The following is a 25,853-nucleotide window of genomic DNA, read 5'->3' as shown; positions in this document are numbered from 1 at the left end:
CTGTTGGAGTTGGTCCGGCAGGTCCGGGAGCTGCGTTTCTGACAAGGGAAAGAGCCCCAAACTCAAGTTTTCAAATCCGCCTTGGGCCAATTGTGAGTGAGCTCGATCTCGACACTGCAGCTGGAGCAGTCCCGGCCCGAGGGCGGCTGCTGGCTAGCAGAAGAGGACCTTATCTCTTCCGGAACGGAGGCTGCGCGCACTGGCTGTTTCCGGGGGGCCGGACTCCGTCGCCGCGCCGCGCTCCGCCTCGCGCGGGGCCACGTCTCCGCCTGAGCGGCCGGGCGGGGCGTTTGCCGCGGCTTCCTCAGCGCCGGGGTGAGGGTCGCGGGGTGGCTCCTGGGCAGGGGCTCCGGCCGGGGAGGGCGCGGGGAGCTAGGGAACCGCGGCGCGGTCGGAGTGGGGGCCGGGCGAAGGGCGGCGGGACCGGGGCGGACGCGGAGGGCCGGCTGCGGCTCCGCCTAGAGCGACAACGCCCCGCGCTAGTCCGGCTCCTCACCGTTGGTAGCCTCCGGGCCTGGAAGCCGGCCTGTGTAGCTGTTAGGGAACTGGCTTCATAAATATACATACATTCGAGCCCTTCCGGAGCGCTGTCTACCCGTACCGGGGAGTGATCTGTTCAGAGGTGCCCACAACTGCTGTTGGTCTTGTTCTTTTGCAGAACTTCTGTCAAGATGACATGTGTGACATGGTGTCGGGTGGTTAGTGTGAAGCCTGGTTTAAAGAGCCCATGTGCTCTCAGCCTCTCAGTCCACCTCGATTCCATCTCGATTTTGGGTGCTTAGAGGCGTTTCACTGGTGCAGTGATACCTTTCAGAGGCAGTGGGGTCAGGCGTAGTCACAAGTCTGCAGGTGATGCAGGTGAACAGCTCGGCCTTCATTCAGCAACTGTTTGTTGAGTGTCGGTCGTGTAAGCGGCACTGTTCATTGTAGGTGCTGGGATCCAGAGCCGAAGTCGTGTCAGGGTCCCTGCCCTCACTGAGCTCACGCTGTCGCGGAGGGATGCGGAGGATAAATGAGGTCATTGCTGAGAGAGTATTGGGCGGTGCTTGGGGTGGGTCTGTAGGAGACCCCATCGGCGGAGGTGACTTTTGAGCCAAGGCCTCTGTGACAAGAAACTAGCCAAGCAAAACTGTGGGATAAGAGTGTTTCGGGCAGAATGAAGAGCAAGTGTGATGACCCTGAGGGAGGAGTACCTTTGGTGTTTTGAGGTAGAGAAGTATGGCAAGTATGTAATGAAAAAGGAAGAAAATGATAGGGAACAAGGATGCAATGTAGGGAGGGGTCAGATGGTATGCAGCGTCCTAGTTCGTGGTGAGAGGCTTAGATTTGATTGTCAGTGTGATTGAAAAACACTGGGACGTTGTAAGCCATTTACAGGTGACTCGTGGATTTTTCTTTTTTTTACATTTTAAATTGTCCCTTAAATATTGCAAATATAACTTTTTATTGGAGTGATAGCCTTCAGTTCCAGTGGACCTTGAATGGCAAGAAAAGGAAATAAAAGTCATCTGACATTACTCAGATTCAAAAGTAACCTTTTTTTTTTTTAGCCAGTTGCCTTAAGCAGCAGTATAATTTTTAAATTTAACTAAACTTACAATATTATGTTAGTTTCAGGAGTATAACATAGTAATTTGATGGGGTTTTTTTTGTTTTTTTGGCCATGCCGTGCAGCATGCGGGATCCTAATTCCCCAACCAGGGATCGAACCCATGCCCCCTGCAGTGGGAGCACAGAGTCTTAATTACTGGACTGCCAGGGAAGGCCCTGATGTTTTTATAAATTAGACTCCATACAAAGTTATTATAAAATATTGGTTATATTCTTTGTGCTGTACATTGCATCCTTGTAACTTATTTATTTTATACCTAGTAGTTTGTACCTCTTAATCCCCTTCACCTACTTTGCCCCTCCCCCTTCCCTTCACCTCTCTGGTAACCACTAGTTTGTTCTCTGTATCTGTGAGTCTGTTTCTGTTTTGTTATATTTGTTCATTTGCTTTCTTTTTAGATTCCATAGTGATAACATACAGTATTTATCTTTCTCTGTCTGACTTATTTCACTAAGCATAATGCCTTCCAGGTCTATCCATGTTGTCGCAAGTGGCAAAATTTTGTTCTTTTTTTTATGACTGAGTAATATTCTGGCGTGTGTGTGTGTGTGTGTACCATATCTTCTTTATCAAAGCAGCATACTTTTTTTTTTTCTTTTCTTTTTTTTTTTTTTTGCGGTAAGCGGGCCTCTCACTGTTGTGGTCTCTCCCGTTGTGGAGCACAGGCTCCGGACGCGCAGGCTCAGTGGCCACGGCTCACGGGCCCAGCCGCTCCGAGGCATGTGGGATCTTCCCGGACCAGGGCACAAACCCGTGTTCCCTGCATTGGCAGGTGGACTCTCAACCACTGCGCCACCAGGGAAGCCCAGTATACTTTCTTGAATGAGAATATATTCAGTTGGCTTTTACCTATTGATTTTGACAAGCAGCAATTGAAGGGAAAATAACACTAATAATAATAGCTGCTATTTATTGAGCTCATGGGACGTGTGCAGTTAATCCTGGCACAGATTTTTTATTCTTTTTCTCATCATCTTGCTGATGAGATCGCCGGCTAAGAGTGGTTAAGAAATCTGCCCATGATCTCACAGGTGAGGGTCGGGGAGTCAGGACCTGCAGCCAAGATGTCTGATACCTGAGTCTGTCCTTTACATTACACTGCTATATGGTAACATTAGGCTTTCCGGGTTTTCACTTCGGCCATGCTGTTGTTTTTCTTTTCTTTTTGGCTGCCCCACGTGGCTTGCAGGATCTTAGTTCCCCCACCAGGGGTCGAACCCATGCCATCGGCAGTGCATGTGCTGGTGGTCCAGAGTCCTAACCACTGGACCACCAGGGAATTCCCATGCTCTGTTGTTTCTAATTGCCGATAGGAATTAAAGAAGATGGGGTAGATGGAGCTGTTAATGTGCATATACCAAATCCATGTAATCTTCTGTCTGGGGGAAGCTGGAAGTCACATAGGTGCCTGAGATGGTAGTTTCTTGATCTGAAGTCTCTTGATGTCAGACAGTGATGGACCTAGAGTTACACGCACTTTGCGAAGTTCTAAGTGACGGTTTGCCTCATCTCTTCCCTCTGGGAAATAGCAGAATGCACATGGTCAAAAACAGTACTGTGATTAGGCTGATCTCTGCTTTTTAATCACAAAATGGAGTGTGCATGTTACTACTAACAGCTTCCTTGTGATGTGCTCCCAGCTGTCTGACCCTCCTTGCCCTGTTTTTGTCAGCCGTCTGAGATAATGAGGCCCTGGACAACTGAATCATGCTAAGTAAAATTCACAGGAGGCTGAGGATACACGGAGAATGTCAGGGTATTATGGACAGGGAGAAGTGTCCCTTCACCAGAGGCTGCTTCTGGTGGTCTGTGAATTCCATCTCTTGTCTGGCTTCAGGAAGAGCTGCATGTGAACAGGAGCCACCTTCATAAGTTACCAGAACAAGTCACAGTCACAGGGTCTCGAACTCTCGGCGGCTGCACCATCCATCTCTGGAGGGGGTAGGGCTCCTTGGGAATCAGAAGGCTTCTTGTTTAGTAAGAAATCCAAATAAAGGGAAGCCAGTGAGCGGAGTGTGCGTTGGCACTGGGCTCAGACGGCCTGATTCATTTGTCTTTGGCCTGCCTTCCTCAGTGGACGTGAACATCTAGGCCAGTGTTCCTCTTTCCCGCACAGTGTCAGGGTCAGTTGTGGTCACCGCTTGCCTCGGTGGCGCATTCTCTGTGGCTCCTTGGCTGCCCCTGTGCCCTCCCTCCTTTGGTTGGCATGTTCCGTCTTCCGTAGGTAAGTCCAGTCCCACTGGCTGTCGCGCTCTTCCTGGTCACTGTCACTGCTTACCTGCCTGTGACCATTCACGTGCAGCTCTCCCAGTTTATACCTCCCAGGGTGTTCTTTGCCCTCACTAGAACTGCGGCTCCCAACTGCGTTTAGTAGAAACAGACTTATTCTGTATTTGACAAGGCATTGTGGATGACCAAGGATGCAAATACTGTCATCGTTTTGTTTTGGAACCACTAGCTTGGTTGTTAAGGGGTGGAACTTGGTGAGGCAGAGATTTAAGTCAGTAGCCTGTGCTGAGCACTGCTCTGTGCAGGGGATGTTCCAGGGGGTAGGGGCAGACTTGGAGTCGTGATTTCTGCATCCAGGATCTTACAGCGTGATGGAAGAGATGGGCACACACACACTGCGGTGTGATATGCTTGCAGGGGGTATCGTGATGGCAGAAGCGAGTGGGCCACGTGCTTTACCTGAGGCCCAGGAGGGACTTGAGAGCAGTGCCTGATGGTAGACATGGAAGGGTCCATGGAGATTTGCCTGGAGTCAAGGAGAGAAGGGCATTGGCAACAGTTACCCATGTTTTCACACATTTCTATCCGTGGTCCTCTCAAGTACAAACCCTTAGAACTAGCTCTACACTTAATAGTAGACATAGGGAATCCCCTGCTTGTCCAGCGGTTAGGACTGCGCCTTCACTGCCGAGGGCCCAGGAACTAAGATCCTGCAAGCCGAGAGGCGTAGCCACAAAAAAAAAAATTGGCCATAGCCTTTTTATATTCGTAACAGCACTGTTATTGATCCATGGTATCGCTGGCCTGTCGGGCGCCAGGTTGCAGAGGGGAATGTGTGGATGATTGGAGCTGTGGGCCAAACACCACTGGGTTCCCGTCGCTGAGCCTCACCACGGGGTAGACCAGGTTGTGCCAGCCCCAGGCTGTGTGTTTGTGGGTGACAGGGTGACAGAGGACTGTGGAGAAGCAGGCGCACCTGCCTGTCCAGTGAGAGTCAGCTCCTGCTTAGGCTCTTCAGAAATGTCTATATGGGATTTGTAAGCTGGGGAGGAAAGTCATGTAAATTTTTGTCCTGAAACCCGCGATAGTATCCTCATTACACTTCAAATGTGATAAGCAGTTCCCAGACTTGGGGCAAAGTTTTGCCACCTTAAACTCAGCCTGGCAGGATGGGCTGAAAGATAGCAGATCCTGCGAGAAATGAAGGATGCGTTGGTTACCTGCTGTGACATGCTGTCTCTGCCCCCATCCCGGGACGGCTACTTCCCTCTGTCCTCGCCCCCTGTGCTTTCCTCCAACAGTGTCCAGTTTACCATGTCCCACGCCATCGCGTCTTCCATGTTGCCCTCTGGATCTGAGCTGTGGCCTGGGCACTGACATGCCAGGTCTCCTGGGGCAGGGGCTTGCCCTTTGATCCCTGGGAGCTCTTGGGCCTGTGTGTTCAGTACAGAAGCCACTGGCCACATGTGGCTATTTACACACAAATTAGTTAAATTTAAATAAATACAGACTCAGCTCGTCAGTCACCCAAGGCCCACCCCCAGCTCCGTGGCCACCTCTGCCGATTCTAGCGCCGACTGTGGAGCTTCTCACCCTGGCGGGACGGTCTTTAGCCAGCGCCAGTGCAGGCACCCTGTAGGGATGGGCCCAGGTGGGGCTGGTTCAGCATTTTATCCTCAAAGCCTAGGATGTTGTAGGTGCTCAAGGATTATTTGTTGAATGAATGAATCTATATTTGTTTATTATACAGATGCAAATTGGGAACCAAATGTTAGTCTTGGAATTGTTACTTCAAGTCTGGCAAACGAAGTTTCATAATACCTTTTTTCTCTTTTTTCTCCTGTCAGGTATCATGATATTACTTGGTTTGATTTCAGGCCATTTGTGAGACTTTAAATCTTCCGAAAATGGCAACCCTGGTGCGGCCCATCCCAGGAGCTCTCGGCCGTTGCTGATGGCAGAAACCAAGCTCGCTCGCAGTTCACTTGCAGCCCCCGACTGTCAGCCCAGCCCGTGTCACCCTAGCCATGGACGGTGCAGTGGCCGTACAGGAAGGCCTGCTGGAGGACAGACCCGGCAGTGGGATCTCAGCTCGCCCCGAGGCCCCCCCAGAGCCCACTGGCTCCCTGACATCACTGGACCAGTGGGATGAAGCCCAGTGTAAGTCACCAGTTACTCTGTGTGCTGCTGACTTTCTGCCTTCAAACAGGAGAATATGGGTCAGTGTGCATTTTGGAGGAAGCCTGTGGTGTCTAAGACCGTAATGAACTTTTTAATTCATTCAAAGTGTGTTTTTAGTAATCAGATGAGGGTTTTGTTTTGTTTTGTTTTTTAGTTGATGCCAACCTTGAATCAAGCACCACGCATGTTAAATAGAACGGGAACTTTGTGGAGCTTTCTGCTCCAGCAGGACAGAGCAGCATGGTTACCGTTAAGGCTTCTGTAGGTCTTCACTGACACATCATTGTGCCCTGCCTAACATTCTACCTTTTTGGTTAGTTGCCAGAATTTTACTAACTGGGATCCAGAAATGGTCCACTAGTGATCTGAGGATTATTGGATCACATTTGCATGTTATCTAATGTGTTATTTGTGCATCGGAAGTACAGGGTGAATTACCCACTCCATTCCATGCCCCTTCCTGGTCGGTGTGTGCTTGAAAATCGTTACCGTGTGTATTTACTGATTTACTAGCAGAAAGTGCATTCCTGTTCTTGTAAAACAGTGCTCAAGCACCTGAAATGGCTTTGCTGGTTACTGCTCCTTAAACGCCAGGTGAGGCCAGTGTGGCTCGGCCCGAGACCAAGAGCTCTACAGTGGGACGGCTCCTAGGTCTGCCACTAACAGCAAGGAGCCCTCAAGCAAGATCCTTGATTTATCTCAGTCTCACTCTCCTCTTGAGAAAACGGAAAGATGAATGGTACCTGCATCTCGGGATGGTCGTGAGGGCCCATGTGAAATGCAAGCACCTGGGAAGCACCCGGGAAATGGTGCTGGCCGTGTGTGTGTCGTCATCGTTGTTTGTTTATCCATAATTAGGCTTGTGTTTGGAAACAAGTCTTACTATTTATTGGGCCTTCTTTTAGGTTTCTTTTAAAGTGCAATATGATGCTCAAAAAATGACTTTGTTATGTAAACAGGAAGGTTTAGAGACTCTCCTAGATCCGTAAGTAAGCCTGTCAGAAAGCAGAACTGACCCGATTAACTTGGATCTGAGATGCAGGATTCCTCCCCCGACCCCGACCCCAGCAGGAGACTGAAGGGCTGTTTGTGTAAAACAACAGATGGTTGTGTCAGGGTGGTGGTGGGTCTCCCCGCTCTGCTTTGTGTCTGGGGTGCCCCGTTTATATTCTGGTTTTCCTTTCAGAGAGACATGACAGTAAGTAGCTCTGTTAGTTGGGAGTCACATTTCAAGTGACAGAAACCCATTTTAAATTTGCTTGGGCACAGAGGGAACTTCCTGGATGCATACTGGGTACGTCATGAGAGCCAAGTGATGCTGACCCTGTGTGAGGCCGGGGCATTGCAGTGCTGGGGCCCTGGCACCTGCCTGGAAGCCCCTCCACACGTCTCCCTGGCTCTTTGTCTGCCAACTGGCCGGTCTGTCATGGGGAGAGTGCTTTCTTTCTAGTTTCCTTTTGGCGCAGAAATAGGTTTCAGTTAGAGCATAAACAAGTCTACTCATAACAGTGTTAGTGGAGGAGAGTGAGCTTGGTAGCCGTGTGTAGTCACCACTGGTCAACTTGGCTTTGTATCCGTCAGGTGTTTGTCAGCCATGAGCACGGACTCTGGGTTCTGTGCTCAGCTTTGCCATAATCATTGTCAGCAGCTATTCTGACTCTGCCTTTGATTTCTCGTTTGGAATCAGCCCGTTGAAAACATGAGGCTGTGACACGGGTTAGCACTGCTGTTAGCAACGCCTGGTAGAAACATCGTCAACTATGTTTTAAGCATGTGTAGGGTTTTTTTGCTATTTTTTAAAAAACAGACTTTCGTGAGATTTCTTGTTGGTCTTGTTTACATGAGGAGGAAACATTACTACTTAAATTCCATAGCCGTAGCGCAGAGGGTGAGGAGGGCGTCCTGCAGGTGAGCGTGTCAAGCTCTGTGAGGTCGAGTGACTTGTCCCACCTCACCGCCCACAGGAGGGGACGATCCTGCTGTCCTCTCAGAGTAAACAGATCCATGGCATGTGGAGATTGCTCACGTATCTAGATCCCCTCTTGTCCTGCTTGAGTTGTTAAAACCATGATGGCCCAGCACACCCTCTTTTCCAGGTGCCGGTGTCGAGGTAGACAGAGCTTCAGATGAAGGAGGAAGCCAAGGGGACACCTGTCCGAATGGGCCGGCGCCACAGTTCCCAGACCCTCCGCTGTCAGTGGGTCCTGAAGCCTCTCCAGGTGTGGCTGATTTCCATGACAACCTAAGGAAGTCTCAGGGGACTAGTGCTGAGGGCAGTGTTAGAAAAGAAGCTTTGCAGTCCCTCAGACTCAGTCTTCCTATGCAAGAAACGCAACTGTGTAAGCATCTTCCCACGGGGCTCTCCCCCTCCCCCCACCCCTGGGCCCTTGTCACCCGCCATCCTTCAGAGGCACAGGCCCTGCACCCCCCTTCCATTTGCTGTTTTATCACTGTGGTGGGTCGTACATTTAGCAGTTAGCTCCATTTCAGAGACAAGATACACTTCATCATGGCCTGATGGTCACTTGGGCTTGAGGCCCAAGTTTAAAGGGCCTGTGCATGCATGTCTTTTGTCACCCTGAGTGGTGAGCAAGCAGCCAGTGGGGTTTTGATCTTGACAGTTACACTTTTTTTTTTTTTTTGCGGTACGCGGGCCTCTCACTGCTGTGGCCTCTCCCGTTGTGCAGCACAGGCTCAGTGGCCATGGCTCACGGGCCCAGCCGCTCCGTGGCCACGGCATGTGGGATCTTCCCGGACCGGGGCACGAACCTGTGTCCCCTGCATCGGCAGGCGGACTGTCAACCACTGCGCCACCAGGGAAGCCCGACAGTACACTTTGAAGGCTTTCTTTTATGAGTTACTTTAATCAGTGTTCATTTTGTGCAATCTCTGGGGATTCATGGGTGAACAAGTTGCAAACTGGCAGCCTCTGAGCCCTAGAAACCTCCAGGCCTTTTTCTAACATGTAGGTTTTCATACACAGGCTTGTGTGATTTTACTTAATGGGATCATTTCACACGTGCTGTTTTTAAGCCTCATCCTCCCTTTAGTACCTCTTCCCCTCCCCTCCCGTCCAGGTCAGCCACATTCTCACATAGTCCTTTACAGGCGTCTGGAAACAGCAAGGTTTGGGGGTCATTGTTTTTTAAAATGGGGTTAATGTCCCTCACATTATTGTGTGCTTTCCTCACCTAGCTTTATCACGTGGATATTGCCCCGCATCAGCTGATCAGCTGATGCAACTCCGTATCTATTCTCTTAAGGCTGGTAGGAGCCCCGCGTGTGGCCGGTAAGAGCCACGTGACCAGTACTGCAGTGAGCATCTCCCCATGCATGTTTGCAGCATTGGTGCTTTCGTTTCTATGGGCTCCACCCTAGAAGCAGAATTCATGGTCAGAAGCAACAGCTGTGTTTACCTCCATCATGTGTGGTCACATTGCCAGGGCGCTGACGCCCTGTGAGGGGACACAGAGGCTGTTTCCTCTGAGTCTACCAGTCTGATGGGTGTGCTGTGATGCTGCCTTGATAGTTTCACTTGCAGCTCCCACTTCCCTGGTTACTAGAGGGTTCTTCACAGGCATTATTTTGTTAGGGCCACAGCGTACTTTAAACATCTCTGTAAACTAACTGTTAGCATGTCAGCCAAGATGTTGTGTGAAATCCTGGGTCCTGACCTGAGGAGTATGTTAGCTCTGGCCCGAGGTACCCACCCGGCTCGCCTGCCCCCAGCCCAGCCCCGAGGCCATGTCTCTGGTGCTGCGCTTGCTGATTTCGGTTCCCTGCCTGAGGTCACAGCTCCTAGGTCTCTGCTGTCTGGACCACTCAGCGTTGTGAAAAGTATGAGAGACCTCTTGAGTGATGAGTGCACAGTTAGTGACAACACTGCTGAATTCCTAGTGAAATTCAGCGGCAGCTACTTACCTCCTAGAATCCACAGTTGAAGATGCTTCCGCCCATAAAGGGGCTCAGTTACGGCGTTTCTCTGCTCCCGTCATCCTGCTGTCTGACCCCCCTGGGGAGACCTGGGGCTCTCCTCCCTTTCACTCGCTGTTCGGCCCTTTTCTTACCCGAAGTGAAAGGTTTGGATTTTAGATATTTAAAATTTTGTTATTAGCCAGAAAGTTGTCAGAGTAGTTCCCCTCCTGTCCTTGAGCAGAGACCCTGGACTGGAGTCGCCTCAGGCAGGAAACTGAGGTGAGGGGCCCAGACATAACTGCATGAAGAAGGCAAGTTCAGCGGCTGTCGTCCCGTCAGGGTTGCTTCTCATGTTCCTCTGTACCGTCAGGGAGCGGACTTGGAGCTTGGTGAGAACCTCAGAACACTCACACTGGCACCAATTTCAAGTTCAGTTCTTTTGTTACTAAAAGGCACAGGTTGCCCATGTCCTGTTTTATTTTTTTATTTCAGGCTAAATATATATTAATTTTATTTATTTTTGCTGTGTTGGGTCTTCGTTTCTGTGCGAGGGCTTCCTCTAGCTGTGGCAAGCGGGGGCCACTCTTCATCGCGGTGCACGGGCCTCTCACTATCGCGGCCTCTCTTGTTGCGGAGCACAGGCTCCAGACGCACAGGCTCAGTAGTTGTGGCTCACGGGCCTAGCTGCTCCGTGGCATGTGGGATCCTCCCAGACCAGGGCTCGAACGCATGTTCCCTGCATTAGCAGGCAGATTCTCAACCACTGCACCACCAGGGAAGCCCCGCCCGTGTCCTGTTTTACCAGCCGGGTGCCCATAGGGGGCGATACACTCGTGGCACGAGCACGGCCCCTGTGCTTGGCCAGTGTGTCTGCCACCAGGTGGGTCCTCTCTGTGGTCAGTGTCCAAGGCTCGCAGTTTTCTCTCCATCTGCAAACACTTCTTTCAAACTAGACAGCCGTGTGTCGTTCAAAGCTAAATCATATCGGTAATAAAACACAAAACAGCCAGGCTCCCGTTCTGATTGGTCCTCTGTGCCCTGGTGCATTGTGAGTTTCTAAATGGCCATTTCCCCACCTCAGGCTCAACAGAGGCTCCAGTGCCCCTGGAGAAGGAACAGCAGGTCCGACTGCAGGCTCGGAAGCAGCTGGAAGAGCAGCTCAGACAGTACAGGGCGAAGCGCCAGCAGGAAAGAGTGAGTCTCCTTCTCTCGGATGAGCTAGTGGAAAACCTCACGTGTGAAAAACAGCAATTGGTCAGACATAATTCCAGGATCTGCTGTTTATTTCTCTCTTTGGGGGGGTGGGATTCTGTGCTTCTCTGCAAGGATCATTTTTGTCATGTAGTTCCCACCCTTTGGTTCCCACCCCATCTGGTCCTTCTTCCCTCTAAGGCTGCCTTTTTGTTGGGCTGCCCAACAAATACTTGGGCAGAACTGCTGTCTGTGCTTGAGCGGCCAGTCCTGGGTTTGGCTTGTTTACTGTATAAGTGGCACAGTTTCTACTGAACTTTGCTGTACAGTGTTAGAATATGTGCCACGTCCCACACATATAGTAAGTATGTCCATATGCTTTGCTAAAATCAGTTTTGTTCAGGTATGAAACTCTCGTTAGGATACCAATGAAAGCAGTCTTTTTAATCACATCGAGTGACTCTAAGAAAGGGGGGTATGAAGGTTCATTTCACTCTTCATCCAATTTTTCTGTGGACTTGAAAAATGTCAAATTAAAGGAATTTAAAACTAAACAAACTTAAAAAACGCTTTTGGGGATTGATTTAGTAGTGACAGGTCCTCATCAAGGTTGGCCATTTGTTTTCCCAAGAGAGAACCTTGGCTTTTCGAGCGTCAGGGCTCTGAAGCCAATGTAAATGGACTGGAAGGGACAGCACCAGGCTCTGAACTGACAGAGGCTCCCACCCGGTCAGGGACTTCTAGGGATCTGTCCAGATGGCCTGCCAGAAAACATTACAATGATAGTCAATAGTCAATAGTAATTACGTGTGCTAGGCACTGTGTTAAATTCCCCACGGACTTTATAGTGAGGCTCGGACGGGTAAGGAACTTGCGGTAAAGTAGCAGAGCCAAGATACAGACCAGACAGTGTCTGTGTGCCGAGCTTTTCCACAGCTTGCCTCCTAGGGGTTTGCACCACAAGTCCAAGCTCTGCCTGGGTCATCCAACGTTAGGCAGTTAATGTGTCAGGAGTTCAGTGTGAAGTTTCACATCATTTCCCATCTTTAAAAATTATATGTATGCATATATGTGTATAAAACCTTAGCCTCAGTAAGATAACTTCTGTCCAGCTGCTGGGCTCATCACACACTGGTCTGAGCAACCTGACAGGCCCACTTGCTTGGTCACCCCGCCTTCCCCGCCCCACGCCGCACTAAGGAAGGCAGGCAGCAAGATGCCGGCTACTTTGGCCCCCACCTGTCCCCTGCTCTGGAGACCCTGGGGCAGGGCTGGCTGAGGAGAGTGCAGCCTGGCAGGGGCCGTCCTCGTGCAGATCGGCATCTGGGTGGGCCCTCCCCGTGACCCAGGGGAGCTCAGAGCTGAAGTGACTGCCAGTGCCCCCGGCTGAGCTGGGATTTGAACCTGCCTATCTGAGCACAGAGCTGTGCTCCCCACTGCTGTGCTTGTGACCCATCAGCATGGCCTGTCGGTTCATGGAGTAGCATAAACCGAGTGAGGTTTTCTTTAAGAGTACAGGTTAGTTCAAAATGGGAGAATCTGTTGATAGAACTCATCATAATGGTCGTTCCATGTGGCAAGACTTAATGACCATCTCAGTAGCTGAAAAGGTATTTGATAAAACTCAGAATTCTCGATTCAAAAAATGCAAAACAGGCAAGCAAAAACAAACTAGGAGTAGAAAGTTACTTATTTAGGAATGTAGTTCAAACCTCATGTTTAAATGGTAGACATTGATGGATGAAAGTCCTCCCCTGTTTGAGAGCATCTCCACGCATGTGCCTTCACATAGAGGTGGTGATAATTTTTATGCGGGGGAGCCCCCTCTCTGCACTGCTCTTCACACAACCTTTCTCACTCCCCTGTCCTTAGCTCCTTCTCCATCAACACAGTGGAGGCCCTCCTCATCCTTCGTGACCATGTGTATGTACCAGCATTGCATTAACCAACCCACAGTGATTGACTTTAGGTGGTTTCTAATTTTTTGAAATTGCAAACAGTGTTGCAGGGAATGTTTTGTGTCTTGGTATACTTTTGTGGGTAAATCCTTAACTGTCAGATTATTGGGTAAAAGGCTTTATGTTAGTTGATATATATTGCCCTCCACGTAGGATGGACTGGTTTACATTCCGGTTAGCAGTCTGTAAGATCCTTGGTAGCATTAGAAATAATGAAAATTGAATGTTTGTCCTCTGATAAGTGAAAAAACCCAGTACTTCCTAACAGTCAGCGCCTCTTTGCGTGTTGGCTGTTTGGGTGTCTTTGTTGGTCTTTGTCTGTTTTTCTGTTGGTTGTCTTTTTGTTATGTTGGTACTGTATATGAGGAAGTTATCCCCTTCTAGTATTTTTGCAAACAATTTTTTCTTAGTTCGCCGTGACTTCTTTTGGCATACTTTTTGCTGCACATCAGTTTTTTTCTTTGTTTGTTTTTGGCTGTGTCGCGCAGCTTGCAGGATCTTAGTTCCCTGACCAGGGATCGAACCCGTGCCCACTGCAGTGGAAGCACAGTCTTTTTTTTTTTTTTAATTCAATTAAAAAAATATTTATTTATTTGGCTGTGCCAGGTCTTAGTTGCGGCACATGGGGTCTTCATTGCTGAGTGCAGGCTCTTCGTTGTGGCATGCGGGATCTTTAGTTGCCAAACGCAGGCTCTTTAGTTGTGGCATGTGGGCTCTGAGTTGCAGCATGCAGGACCTAGTTCCCTGACCAGGGATTGAACCCAGGCTCCCTGCATTGGGAGTGCGGAGTCTTAACCACTGGACCCCCAGGGAAGTCCCGGAAGTGCAGTTTTAACCACTGGACCGTCAGGGAATTCCCTGCACATCAGATTTGAATGTTTACAGTCAGAACTTTCAGTTTTTGCTGTTACTTCTTTTGGGGTTCATGTCATATTTGAGAGGATCTCCCCGTTTGAAGGATATAAGTAAATTCACCTCTTTTCTTCTTATGCTAAAAGTAAGAGATAGTATAAAAAGTATTAAAAAGTTGTGTTTTTTTCTGTGTAAATCTAATCCACTTGCAATGTTTTGGATGGAGGCGAGAGGTGGGAGTGAGCCTCTTTGTGGACAGCTGGCCAGTTATCTCAAATTGCTTATTTTGTAGTCTGTCTTTTCCCCACTGGTTGGAATGCTACCTTATTGTGGTGCTTCTTAAATATCTATAGACCCCACCTATGCTTGGACCAGTTCCTGGGCTGTGTTCTGTGTCATCAGCCCACCTACTCTTTTCTCATTCTCAGTGGATCTAATTATGGCAGCTTTATAGTGTGTGTTACCATCTGGGAGGCCCGGCATGTCCAACGCACCATGCCCCTAACTCTTCCTTGCTGCTCTGGCTCATTTATCCTTCCTCTTGTATCCCAGCATCGTTTTGAGATGCTCCTCGCCCACCTTGTCCCTTGCCACTTTGGGATTGCACTAACTTTGTAGAGTAACATAGAATATTAATCGTAAGAGAAAGTCATGTTGATTCAGCGCCAAGGAATGGTGTCTCCCCTCATCTCCAGCCTCATTCAAGGCCACTTGGGAAGTTCTGGCTAACATGATGATATGAGAAAAAGAAGCAAGAGATATAAATATTGAAAAAATAGGAGAAATGTTATTTGCAGGTGTTGGTAACACCTTGGAAAAATGCTGGAGAATCAACTGAAAAATTGCTGTCATTATAAATTTATAAAAATATAAAATTATTAAAATAATTGGGGTTTAGAAATTGTCAGTTTCAAATACAAATATGAAAAATCAAGTTGTCCTAGTATCACCAGTTATGAAATAAGTGGGAAAAGATAATATTTATAATATCAACAAAATATCTAAGTATTAAATTTAAATGACAACAAAAATGGTTTAGACTCTAGATAAACACTACATAACTTCCCCTGTCGAAGGTCAGGCAACAGATATAAATAAATGGGGGGAAGTGGCTCATTATCCCCTCAGTAATTATAAATTTAAGGTAGTTCTAATTCAACAGGACTTTTTTCTTAACTTGAAGAAAAATTTCAAGGTTTATGTAAAAGAATTATCATGGGAGAATAGCCAGGAATATTGTGTGAAGCAGGTGTGAGGAGGAAGGACGTGCTCTGGCGGGTGTTTGGAACTGCCGTCGGGTCAGAGTCAGGCATGTGCTTGGCTCTCACCCGAGGCCCCGTGGAGGCAGCAAGTCACAGAGCACGGGAGGCCCGTGCCGCGGCTGCGTGGCAGGGAGCCCTCATTGAGTAATCGGCGTGGCCTTTCTGGATGGCAATTTCTGAATGCTGCTTGTCAATTTTAAACATAATTTTTGTACTTTCTTTTCCTTCTCAGTCAAGTCAACCTGTAACTAAAACGAGACTTTTTAGCACACTTGATCCTGAACTCATGTTGAACCCAGAAACCTTACCGAGGGCCAGTGCCGTGGCTATGACCAAAGAATATTCCTTCCTGCGCACCAGCGTCCCTCGGGGGCCGAAGGTGGGCAGCTTAGGGCTCCTGGCACATCCTAAGGAGAAAAAAAGTTTCAAATCAAGCAAAATTCGGTCTCTGGCTGATTACAGAACTGAAGATTCAGACGCTCGGAATTCTGGTGGAAATGTTCCAGCTCCGGACTCTGCCAGGGCCTCCCTGGAGCAGAACCGAGGCAGTGGGACGTCAGTGGTGTCTGAGCTCAGCTTGTGTCCCGAGGCCGACGACCGCCTGGAGGATGCGTCCCTGACGGGGGACAATGTGTCCGAGGCTGACGGGACCGAGAGTGACAGCTCCTCCTATAGCAGCGTCTCCGCCCGAGGGACGGCCGGCCTTCCAGTGAACACGGGGGGCGTGCGCCAGGCCCCCTGTGGGGTCAGCAGCCAGGAGATCGCCGCCAGCGCCCTGGGCCAGCTCCCCTCCATCTCGGATGTCCTCCAGGCCGCAGCCGCCGAGCGCCAAGAGCAGAGGCAGAAGGTCAACGGGGAGACGCGGAGCCGGGCCGACAGCATCTGCAGCAGGTGGGTGACGCCGGGCCTGCGAGGCACTGCCTTCCTCTCCGAGTCCCCCCTTGGTCTTTAATGCTTCATTTATATGCACTCTGTCTCTTTGTAAGAAGTGGAATTGGCTCGAATGAGTAATCACCTGCAGTGTTAAGATATTCTGCCTTCCAGGATCTGTGTAGACCTGTCTCTAAAACTGCACAGATGTGATGGGGGCTCATGTCTCCATGAGGACGTTCTGGCCATGTGGTGGCTGAAAAGGCCGTGCTGTGGGCGAGAGTGTATCGGTAGCATTCCTAAGAGCTTTGGCTCGCTACCTAAATCTTTTTTTTTTTTTTTTTTTTGTGGTACGCGGGCCTCTCACTGCTGTGGCCTCCCCCGCTGCGGAGCACAGGCTCCGGACGCACAGGCTCAGCGGCCATGGCCCACGGGCCCAGCCGCTCTGTGGCATGTGGGATCTTCCCGGACCGGGGCACGAACCCGTGTCCCCTGCATCGACAGGCAGACTCTCAACCACTGCGCCACCAGGGAAGCCCCTAAATCTTTTTTACTTACTAATTTTTTTTAAATTGGGGGAGAGGAGCAGAGGGGTGTGGAATTTGGAGAGTATGGATGGTGTAAAGGAAAGACAATGATCGGTCATCTTCCCACCGCCTGATCCTTTGTGCCTTTATCCTCCAGCGTGTCCATGGAAAGCTCTGTTGCTGAAACTCATGATGAAATGTTGCAGGTTCTTAAAGAAAAAATGAGACTCGAAGGACAGCTGGAAGCTTTATCATTAGAGGCTAGTCAGGTAATGGAGATTTGATGGATGTATCAATGTGCCATGTCTTTGAGAAGAATGTGCAGCTCCTGTTCGTGCATACAGTTTTACACGTGTCTTTAGGAATAAGCTTTAGCAGCAGTGCAGCAGCCTCGTCTTCTGTAGCTGTACGTTTTTGTGCTTGATTTGTCAGCCACGGAAAGAGGTGTGCTGGTTTTCCGCTCCGTGTGGTTTCTCCTTGTATCTCCATCAGGATCTGCCTGGGGGGCTTCCTAGCTCTGCTGTCAGAGACCTAACAGTCCATGACAATTAAATCTTTGGGGTGGATTTCACCTTTTCCTGGCCTGGTGAAATTGTCACCTTTGCCCCTTAGTACTTCTTTACTTTTTCTGATACGAATTTTGCTTTGTCTGGTTAGCATATGCCTAAAGAATCATTTTCCATCCCTTAATTTTCAGCTTTCCGATCAACAATTAGAGTAACTCAGTTCAGCTGCCTTTGATCCTCTGCGCTTGGCACGGAGACGGGGGAGAGCACACAGCACTGGGGGGTGTGAGGTCGAGGCAGGGGGCTCTCCCTTCCCCTCAGGAGCCTGCGCTGTGCGGGCGGGGGAGCCGTGCACACGAGAGTGCTTACTCTGCTGAATGTGCTTCTCACGTCTGATGACTCTTTGGTTCACACGGTCCTGGGACACAGACTCTGTACATAAAACTCTAAACTGAAGAGGTGATTACCAAGGTGTCGGGGTTAATTTTAGTTGCACACGATTTTCACTTTGTCCTCCTGTAGAACGTGACCTCAGCAAGTACGTGTCCACCTCCCCTGAGTTTGACGCCCTGAACAATCGAAGCACCTTAGCTGGCTTTTACTTTACCTCCTTATCCTCCTGGGATTTGATTTGCTCTTCAGCTGTGTCCAAGCCAGATCTTTGTGGATTGTTACGGGTGCAAAACTTTTCGGTATTTCTGTGAATATGCTGATTATACTTATTAAAAAATCTTACTGCGTTTGCTCAGTTAACTCACTTTTTTTGGGTATTTTTCCGTTTGTTGAATTTATTGTTTGTCTTCATGACATTGGTCTTCTGCTATTGCGTGTTGACGTGCAGCTGTCTGCTCTTCTTTGCATTTTGAAATTGCTATACACACCCTGATAGGCTGACTTCAGGGTGGGTGGGAGGTGCTGATGGGTGGGTAGGGGTCGTGCCCTTTGCTCAGTGTCTGTTCTCAGCTGCCCCTGGGGCCTAGGGCTTCTCGAGGCCCCACCTCTCCTCTCCCTGCTGGGTGCCTCGGACAGTGGTCCCCGTGGCCCTACCACGTAGCACAGACTGTGCCTCAGGCTGCTCCGTGCCCGGCAGCCCTGGCCGCAGCCCCTCCGAGCCTCTCCTATGTAATGGCACCCTTTCCCCACAGACGTGTTCTGTGGATTTTGTTTTCCCCAGATCTGAATCTGGCTGCTCTTCATCTTTTAGAGATCCCTCAGCACTCCGGGTATTCTTACACTGTGTGTTTGTGCATGCTTGTGCGCTTTTTTGTTTTTTGGACAAATATGTTTTCCAGCGTCCTTGTGGGTGAGTGGGTGCTTGCAGAGCTTTTCCCACGTGCTGTCCTGCCCAGGTGCCAGCGTGCGGAAAACAGGCAGACTCTGTATTCACCCCTCCTACCTCTTGCGCCTGTTTGGAGAAACCCCTTCTTTTTGGATAACTGTAATGCTAGAGGTGACTGAATGTTTTGGAAAACATGGTGCTTTCCTGTAAAGTTCACCTGTTGGACATGTTTCTCTGTCTCATTGGCTGTGTTTTGGCAGCCCTCTTAATACGCAGGGTGGAAGCGACTTATTTTCCTGAATGTCAGCGTGGCTGTGTGTGGGTCTTTCCAGGCACTTAAAGAAAAGGCCGAGCTGCAAGCGCAGCTGGCCGCCCTGCACACGAAGCTGCGGGCACAGCTGGAGCACAGCCACAGCAGCCAGCAGAGGCAGGACTCGCTCAGTTCGGAGGTGGACACCTTAAAGCAGTCTTGCTGGGACCTCGAGCAGGCAATGAGCGCTCTGCAGAACATGCTGGAAGCCAAGAATGCTAGCCTGGCCTCCTCCAACAGCGACCTGCGGTTGGCAGAGGGGCAGTACCAGAGACTCATGGCCAAAGTGGAGGAGATGCAGAGGAGCATCCTCAGCAAGGACAACACAGGTGAGCATCCCGCGTCTGCATGTCTGTCCCTTAGTCGCACGCAGGCTCCCAGGGGCTGTGCCCCTGGTAGGGGTTGTCTCGTCTGCTCTGAGGACTGACCTTTGTCACATCAGTGTGCTGGGGGTTATCCTCCCTTCTGATTTATACATGAAGTGTCCACTTGCCTAAAGTAGTGTTGTTTTTGGTTCAGCTTGAGGAATTCTGCACGTTTTTGCATGCGCATCAGGGGGGCGGCTTAGGTCTTAGAAATGGACTGTGGACCCCTGACTGTCAGAAGTAATCGTTTCCACTCTTCTGCCTTCTCAGTCCATTGGTGTTTGGGGGCTAGATCTGCCTGCTTATTCCAGAATTGCAGGCGCCATTTAAAATATTTAAAAGCATCACTTGAGTAGTAGATCTTTATTTTCCCTTCCATAATTTCAGGTTTTGGGTCTAGCCGGATCCCCCTGGGAACCCCCTCTGGAACGATAGACAGATGGAACAGTGGAGTCAGGGAACATTGCTGGTGGGCCAGGCACGGCGGACCTGTGTGTCTTTCCCTCGTGCTTTCTGCTCATCTTGGGGGCGCATACTCCATTCCCAGAGCCCACGCTCCACACACGGCCGGCGCCAAGAAGTGTGGTCTGTGGGCTCACGACATCTCACTGTGCTGACAGGAGGAGGGGGAGAGGGGGTGGGAGAATGGCGCTCAGAGCCCAGGGCGTGTCAGCCCAGACCCTGGTCTTCCAGTGCAGGCTGCAGAGATGACGTTCTTGTCCCCAAGGTCTGGGCGTCTGAGCGATGTGAGCGGGGTGCGGCGGGGCTTCTGTGAAGGACCACGGTGTCTGCCGACGTGGAGTCTTGGCCGTAAGACTTGTGAGACGAGGTTTCAGATCTGATGAAATAAAGGAAAAGTGACAAACCGCTGTGGCAAAAACTTTATCCGGATCCTGGGGGGGGAAAGCACCAGCTGAGAAATAAAACAGCCAACTGACTTTAGTCTCTGAGCATTTTATGGTACCCAATCCCTTAAGAAAATTATAAAATCCAAGAAGTTCTGTATTGCTCTGGGTTGCAAGGCGTGGCCAGACCAGAGCTCGGCAGGCAGCAGACTGACCCGCACCCAGCGCAGTGCCAGCCTCCCCACGCCTTGCTGTCGGTGTGTCTGCTGTCTGGGGGATATGGGGATGCGGGGGAGATGCTCCTGTTGCCATCCTAAAGCCCCACTGCTCTGAACTCTGAGGCACATCTATCCCCAAGGATTTCACATCAGGGGTCATGGATCCTATCGTGTTTTTTTGTTCTAAATTTTTGGAAACTATCATTAGAATCATAAGTGTTTTCTTAAATACTTGGTGTAATTTATTTTTTAAATAATTGACTGGTTTTGTTTGTACTATGATTTGGGTTTCTGCTGTGATTTCCTGTCTGCTCCCCTTCCTGCCCTGCCCTCAACAGTGTTGACCATATCAGCAGACCAGCAGGGTTTAGTGTGTATACCATTCCTGAGCTTGTTGATGACTCACAGACGTCATCATGCCGAAGTCTTGAGCCAGAAAGCTCCCATGGCAACGTTGTGGACACACAGTCGATCTCATTGTTTGTAGATTTGCTAATTGTGAATTCTCCGATTCACTAAATGTATTTGTACCCCCACCAGCACTCACAGCTCTTTCTGGTCATTTGCAGATAGGTGCAGAGCAGAGAAGGGTTGCGGTCACCTGATGTGCAAAAAGGCTCAGCCTTCTCGGTTCAGCTCTTGTACCACAAGTGTCCTTTAATGGTCGATTTAGTGCCACGTTTTTTGCATTTTTGTGCTTTTTGGGGTGGTTTTGCTCTTTACGATTAACCCCAAACACTGTGTGGTGTTCCTAAGTGCAGGAAGGCCGTGATGTGCTTTGTGGAGAAAGCATGGGTGATAGACAAGCTTTGCACAGGCACGAGGTACAGCGCTGTCGACTGTCAGTTCAGCGTTAATGAATCAAAAGAAAGTGAAGCAAGGTGTCTTTCAGCAGAAGCACACGTAAAACAAGGCTGTGTGTTGATCAGTTGATGAGCAGTGACCAGACCCTAACCGGGATGCCCGGGACCTGTGGCTCGGCGCTTGAGGTTGCATATAAGGCGTCGTGCCGAGGAGGAGGGGACCCAGCATGCGCCGCTGTCTGCGGAGCCGGCTTGACGGGACCTTTGGCGCGGCCGGGCTCCCCTGAGCGTCTCTGCCTGCTTGTTTCAGTGCATGACCTGCGGCAGCAGATGACAGCCTTGCAGAGCCAACTGCAGCAGGTGCAGCTGGAGCGCACTACGCTGACCAGCAAGCTGAAGGCGTCCCAGGCCGAGATTGCGTCCCTGCAGAGTGTCCGGCAGTGGTACCAGCAGCAGCTTGCTCTGGCCCAGGAGGCCCGGGTCCGGCTGCAGGGCGAGATGGCCCACATCCAGGTACAGCCCCTGCCGTGGCCAGTGGCTCATGCTGCACATCTGGTGTGGAACACTTGCTTTTTCCCTAAATTGAAGTGACTTTTCTGAGTTTAGACTTCACCCATAGGTTGTTTGAAAATCTGCTGAGCACCCATCTAGCCCACACCCCACCACATGGGCAGGGAGGCCCTGCGGGGAGGGGTCACCGCCTTCTGTGACCTTCTGACACAGGGAGTTTCACAGCTTCTGCTTGAGCATTTTAAATACTAAAATCCCCCTCTCTGGGACGTCCTGTGTTCCTCGCTCTGAGTCGTACATCCCGTCCCCTCTCTGGGGTCACCTTTTGTCGTTGGAACCCAGCTGTCAAATCCACACCTGCGGGGGTCTCGGGCCGCTTGCTCCCCGGCTCTCGTGCGCCGTCACCGCCTCCTGTGGTGCGTTTCTTACGTGCACAGAGTACGGCACACGCCACCTCCTGGCAGAGCTCTCCAGCTGCCTGGTCACCAGATCCTCCCAGAGAACACTCATTTCCCATATCCTCGCTTTCTTCCTGTGTTGTTAGGGTACCAGAGTGTCAGCCTCTAATTCTGCATGAGTGGGAACAGGTGTGAGTCCAGGTCTGCAGGGTGACCGGGGCCGAGGCGTGCTCTTGGGAGCAGTAGGCAAGATGCTGAAATGCACTTTGCTCCAAATCTCAGTGTTTGGACTAATTGGACCGATTGTGAGGGTGCTGATGGTGCCTTGGTCAGCCTGTCTTCTTTTTGAATTTTGCTGTGGGTTTTATTTTATCTCCCCACTTTTTTTTTTATCCAAGTAAACTATTGTACCTTTTTTGTTACAATATTCAAAACATTGAAACTTTACTTCTCAAGTAGAGGATGTAAAGTACTAACTCCACCAAATGCTCCTTTTTAAAAAAATCTAAAGTCTACAAATATACAAAATAGAATTTTAGGGCTTCCCTGGTGGCGCAGTGGTTGAGAGTCCACCTGCCGATGCAGGGGACACGGGTTCGTGCCCCGGTCCGGGAAGATCCCACATGCCGCGGAGCGGCTAGGCCCATAAGCCATGGCCACTGAGCCAGCACGTCCGGAGCCTGTGCTCCGCAACGAGAGAGGCCACGACAGTGAGAGGCCCGCATAACGCAAAAAAAAAAAAAAAAAAAAAAAAATAGAATTTTAAAAAATTTGTTGTATCTATTTTTAAAATAAATTTATTTATTTTTGGCTACGTTGGGTCTTCGTTGCTGCATGCAGGCTTTCTCTAGTTGCGGTGATCTGGGGCTACTGTTTGTTGCGGTGCATGGGCTTCTCATTGCGGTGGCTTCTCTTGTTGCGGAGCACGAGCTCTAGGCACGCAGGCTTCAGTAGTTGTGGCTCACGGGCTCCCGAGCGCAGGCTCAGTAGTTGTGGTGCACGGACTTAGTTGCCCCACGGCGTGTGGGATCTTCCCGGACCAGGGCTCGAACCCGTGTCCCCTGCATTGGCAGGCAGATTCTTAAGCACTGCGCCACCAGGGAAGTCCTTATGTTGTGTATTTTTTAAGCTAGAGGACCTGGCTTAAATACGTCCTTAGCATAAATAAGCGTTTGTTCTACTTACCATGTGCTTGGAAATAATTGCAAGTCAATGCAATTTTGAAGCTGTCGTGCATTTATTTGAGGCATGAAATATTTAAAGAATCCAGATTTATATCCTGAGCTAAGTCAGAAATGGCATTTGGAAGACAGAAGTGGAGAAAGAGTCCAAGGGAATGGCAGTTTGAGAGCCATAACTGCTTTTTTCAAATTCCTTTGACACCCAGGTCAGCGTTCCTTAATTACCGCGTGTGGTACATTTTCACCCTCTTTCTCCAGTAACGTGGAAGCGTCCCAGGAACGTTCAGGTTGGAGAAGAACGCAGGGTAGTCTTTATTCTTTTGTTGCCTTGAGATGAAGTCCCGGCGAATGACGCCTTTCCTTGCTCTGGGCAGCTTCCATCTTAGACCCTGAAGCTCACAGCTTCTGGTCGCATTGGGCACCTGTAGGTCTAGGAGCGTTCGCGTCGGCTCTGGAAGGGACGTGCTCGCAGGTCTGCGTGGCCTGGGTCAGACCGGGGCGGATGCCAGTGCCACTTCCTGGGAGTGGCCAGGGTCAGCCTGGTGCGTGACCAGGACAGTCGGGGACTGAGAGGGCAGGGCCTAAGGTGTGTCTGGCCGTGGGTCAGTTTATCTGATGGGCAGATTCCTGGCTGTCCCTGCCGCCCAGATGAGGCCCCTCACCTCCGGACTCAGGGATGCCCCTTCAGTGGGAACTGTCACGTAGGTCTTACAACAAACCGCACCGTCGTGGGGGTGATGAGCGCTGACTTCTGGGCTGCTGGCTGGCTCCTCTTAAGTACACAGAACACAGATGGCCTGAGTGTCATGGTGGCTGCCAGGAGGGTGGGCAGGGAGGCCCTGCGGGGGCGGTGGTCCTGGGGAGCGGCCCTCCCAGGGGCCAGCGCTGTACAGAGACCCTCACCCTGGTGGCCTCAGGGACTGGCTGGGCTGTGCTTGTGCTTGGAATCTAGCAACCTTCGACTTGTGGTGTTTTTCTTTGAAGATTGGACAGATGAGCCAGGCGGGCCTCCTGGAGCACCTGAAGCTTGAGAATGTGTCCCTGTCCCACCAGCTGACGGAGACCCAGCAGAGGTCGATCAAGGAGAAGGAGCGCATTGCCGCCCAGCTCCAGGGCATCGAGGTGGGGCCGTGCTTCTGGGGCTGCGGGGTGTCAGTGTTGTCTTGGGGTTTGGGGGTTTGGGGTTTTTTTTTTTTTTTGACATTGATCAAGGTTAGGGAAATATATCAATACATACAACTATATGTAAACATTAGTACTACATACGTGCGTACGTATGCATATCTTTTAAAATACTCCTTTGAGCCATGTGCAGTGATTTAAGGTTTCGGGATTCTGTTCCTCGTGTTCCCTGTATGCTTATCCCCTCCCTCATCTCTGCACTCTCAGAGGTAACCTGGGCCTTCCTCTGAACTGCCTAGTTCCGGCCTCAGCCTGCGTTACCATTTCACGCTCCAACAGCCACGTGGACTGGTTAGGACCGTGTCCAGCCGCCTCTGTGGATTATCCCAGGGTAGGGAGATGCAGTGGCTTTGACCTGTGCTCTTTGTCAGCTGTGAGACCCTGGACTTAATATCTTAACTCTCTGGGCTTTGTTCCCTTTTCATTAAATATGGATAATAATACCTACTTAATAGGCTTGTTGGGAAAAGTAAAGAAGAAAAGGGGTACACGGCATCCTGGCATTGTGTACCGAGAACCTCACGGTCACACAGAAGGTTGGTGTCCTGTGACTGTGGTCTCCCATATCCCCGCTTATCTGCACGTGCTCCTTTGTCCTCACGGATGACGTGGATGATGAAAGACAGTCGTGTTGTGTCAAACACATGCTTCAAGGGCTCAGTGTCAAAGAACTAAAAAAATTCTAAGTTATAAGCTAATGTTTTTTCCCTAAGAAAACTCCTAGATGTTGCGTCTTATCTACATAGGACGTAAGGAATGCCATATTTGCCCCACGGCCCCTGGTCTCTAGTCTTAGCAAGTGGCATCCGGAAGTAATCTTGTGGGACTTCCCTGGTGGTCCAGTGGTAAAGAATCAGCCTTCCAGTGCAGAGGACCCGGGTTCTATCCCTGGTGACGGAACTAAGATCCCACATGCCGTGGGGCAACTAAGCCTGTGCACCACAGCTACTGAGCTCGCACGCCTCAACTAGAGAGCCTGCGTGTCGCAACGAAAGATCCTGCATGCCACGACTAAGACCCAATGCAGCCAAAAATAAATAAATAATCTTTAAAAAAAAAAAAAAAAGGAAGTAATCTTGTGAAAGAGAATGTGCCGTGTATCACACCCCGAACAGCCTGTCTTCACGCAGGTGGCGGCGGTGGCGGCTGTGGCAGTTTCATTCACCACTTTATCCCAGTTCTTAAAACTGGGTTGTCTGCTTGCTTCTCTCTTCAGCCAGGCCTGAGGGTCAGCAGGGGAGCCATGGGTGGAGGAATCGGCTGGTGGCCTGTCTTGGCAGTGGGAGGGCACCAGCTTTCTGCCCCCGTCCCCTTGGTCCCTCTCTCTGTGGGTCATGGACAGGATGGTGACGGGGACGATGGCTTCTCTCCAGGGTGGTGGGCTTGCCCGCCGAGGCTATAGCTACAGGTTATCCTGCTTTTTAAAAAATGCTCTGTCTTCTGGGCCCAGGCTGACATGTTGGACCAGGAAGCTGCCTTTGTGCAGATTCAGGAGGCGAAGACGATGGTGGAGGAGGACCTGCAGAGGAGGCTGGAGGAGTTCGAAGATGAGAAGCAGCAGCTGCAGACGACGGTGGCCTCGGCGGCGGCCCTGGAGCAGCAGCTGGAGCAGGCAAGCCCCTCGGGCGCTCTTGTTGCTGCCCTGGGGCCGTGGCCAGC

At 50.4% G+C, this 25,853-nt stretch overlaps 1 protein-coding gene across 3 annotated transcripts in view; it reads left to right on the top strand.

Moving 5' to 3' along the window:
- The first annotated feature begins 222 nt into the window (after positions 1 to 222).
- GOLGA3 (golgin A3) overlaps positions 223 to 25,853 on the top strand; it is a 44,722-nt gene continuing 19,091 nt past the window's right edge. Inside the window, exons 1-10 of one of the 3 annotated variants that reach the window (XM_029223857.1) lie at positions 223 to 315; positions 5,689 to 6,001; positions 8,119 to 8,241; positions 11,019 to 11,131; positions 15,433 to 16,091; positions 16,755 to 16,866; positions 18,715 to 19,021; positions 21,234 to 21,436; positions 23,997 to 24,134; positions 25,645 to 25,806. In XM_029223857.1, coding sequence (XP_029079690.1) covers positions 5,869 to 6,001; positions 8,119 to 8,241; positions 11,019 to 11,131; positions 15,433 to 16,091; positions 16,755 to 16,866; positions 18,715 to 19,021; positions 21,234 to 21,436; positions 23,997 to 24,134; positions 25,645 to 25,806 — 1,950 coding nt within the window. In that variant the 5' untranslated portion in view covers positions 223 to 315; positions 5,689 to 5,868. Of the gene's footprint in view, positions 316 to 5,688; positions 6,002 to 8,118; positions 8,362 to 10,721; positions 11,132 to 15,432; positions 16,092 to 16,754; positions 16,867 to 18,714; positions 19,022 to 21,233; positions 21,437 to 23,996; positions 24,135 to 25,644; positions 25,807 to 25,853 lie in introns of those variants that run through there. The other 2 variants (XM_029223850.1, XM_029223866.1) reach the window with 2 other exon arrangements.

This window comes from Monodon monoceros, unplaced genomic scaffold, assembly GCF_005190385.1.
Source record: "Monodon monoceros isolate NGI ecotype Baffin Bay Population unplaced genomic scaffold, NGI_Narwhal_1 Super_Scaffold_1, whole genome shotgun sequence".
Taxonomy (NCBI): domain Eukaryota; kingdom Metazoa; phylum Chordata; class Mammalia; order Artiodactyla; family Monodontidae; genus Monodon; species Monodon monoceros.
The sequence above is the reverse complement of the archived record's forward strand: the minus strand, read 5'-3'. Positions and strand labels throughout refer to the sequence as shown.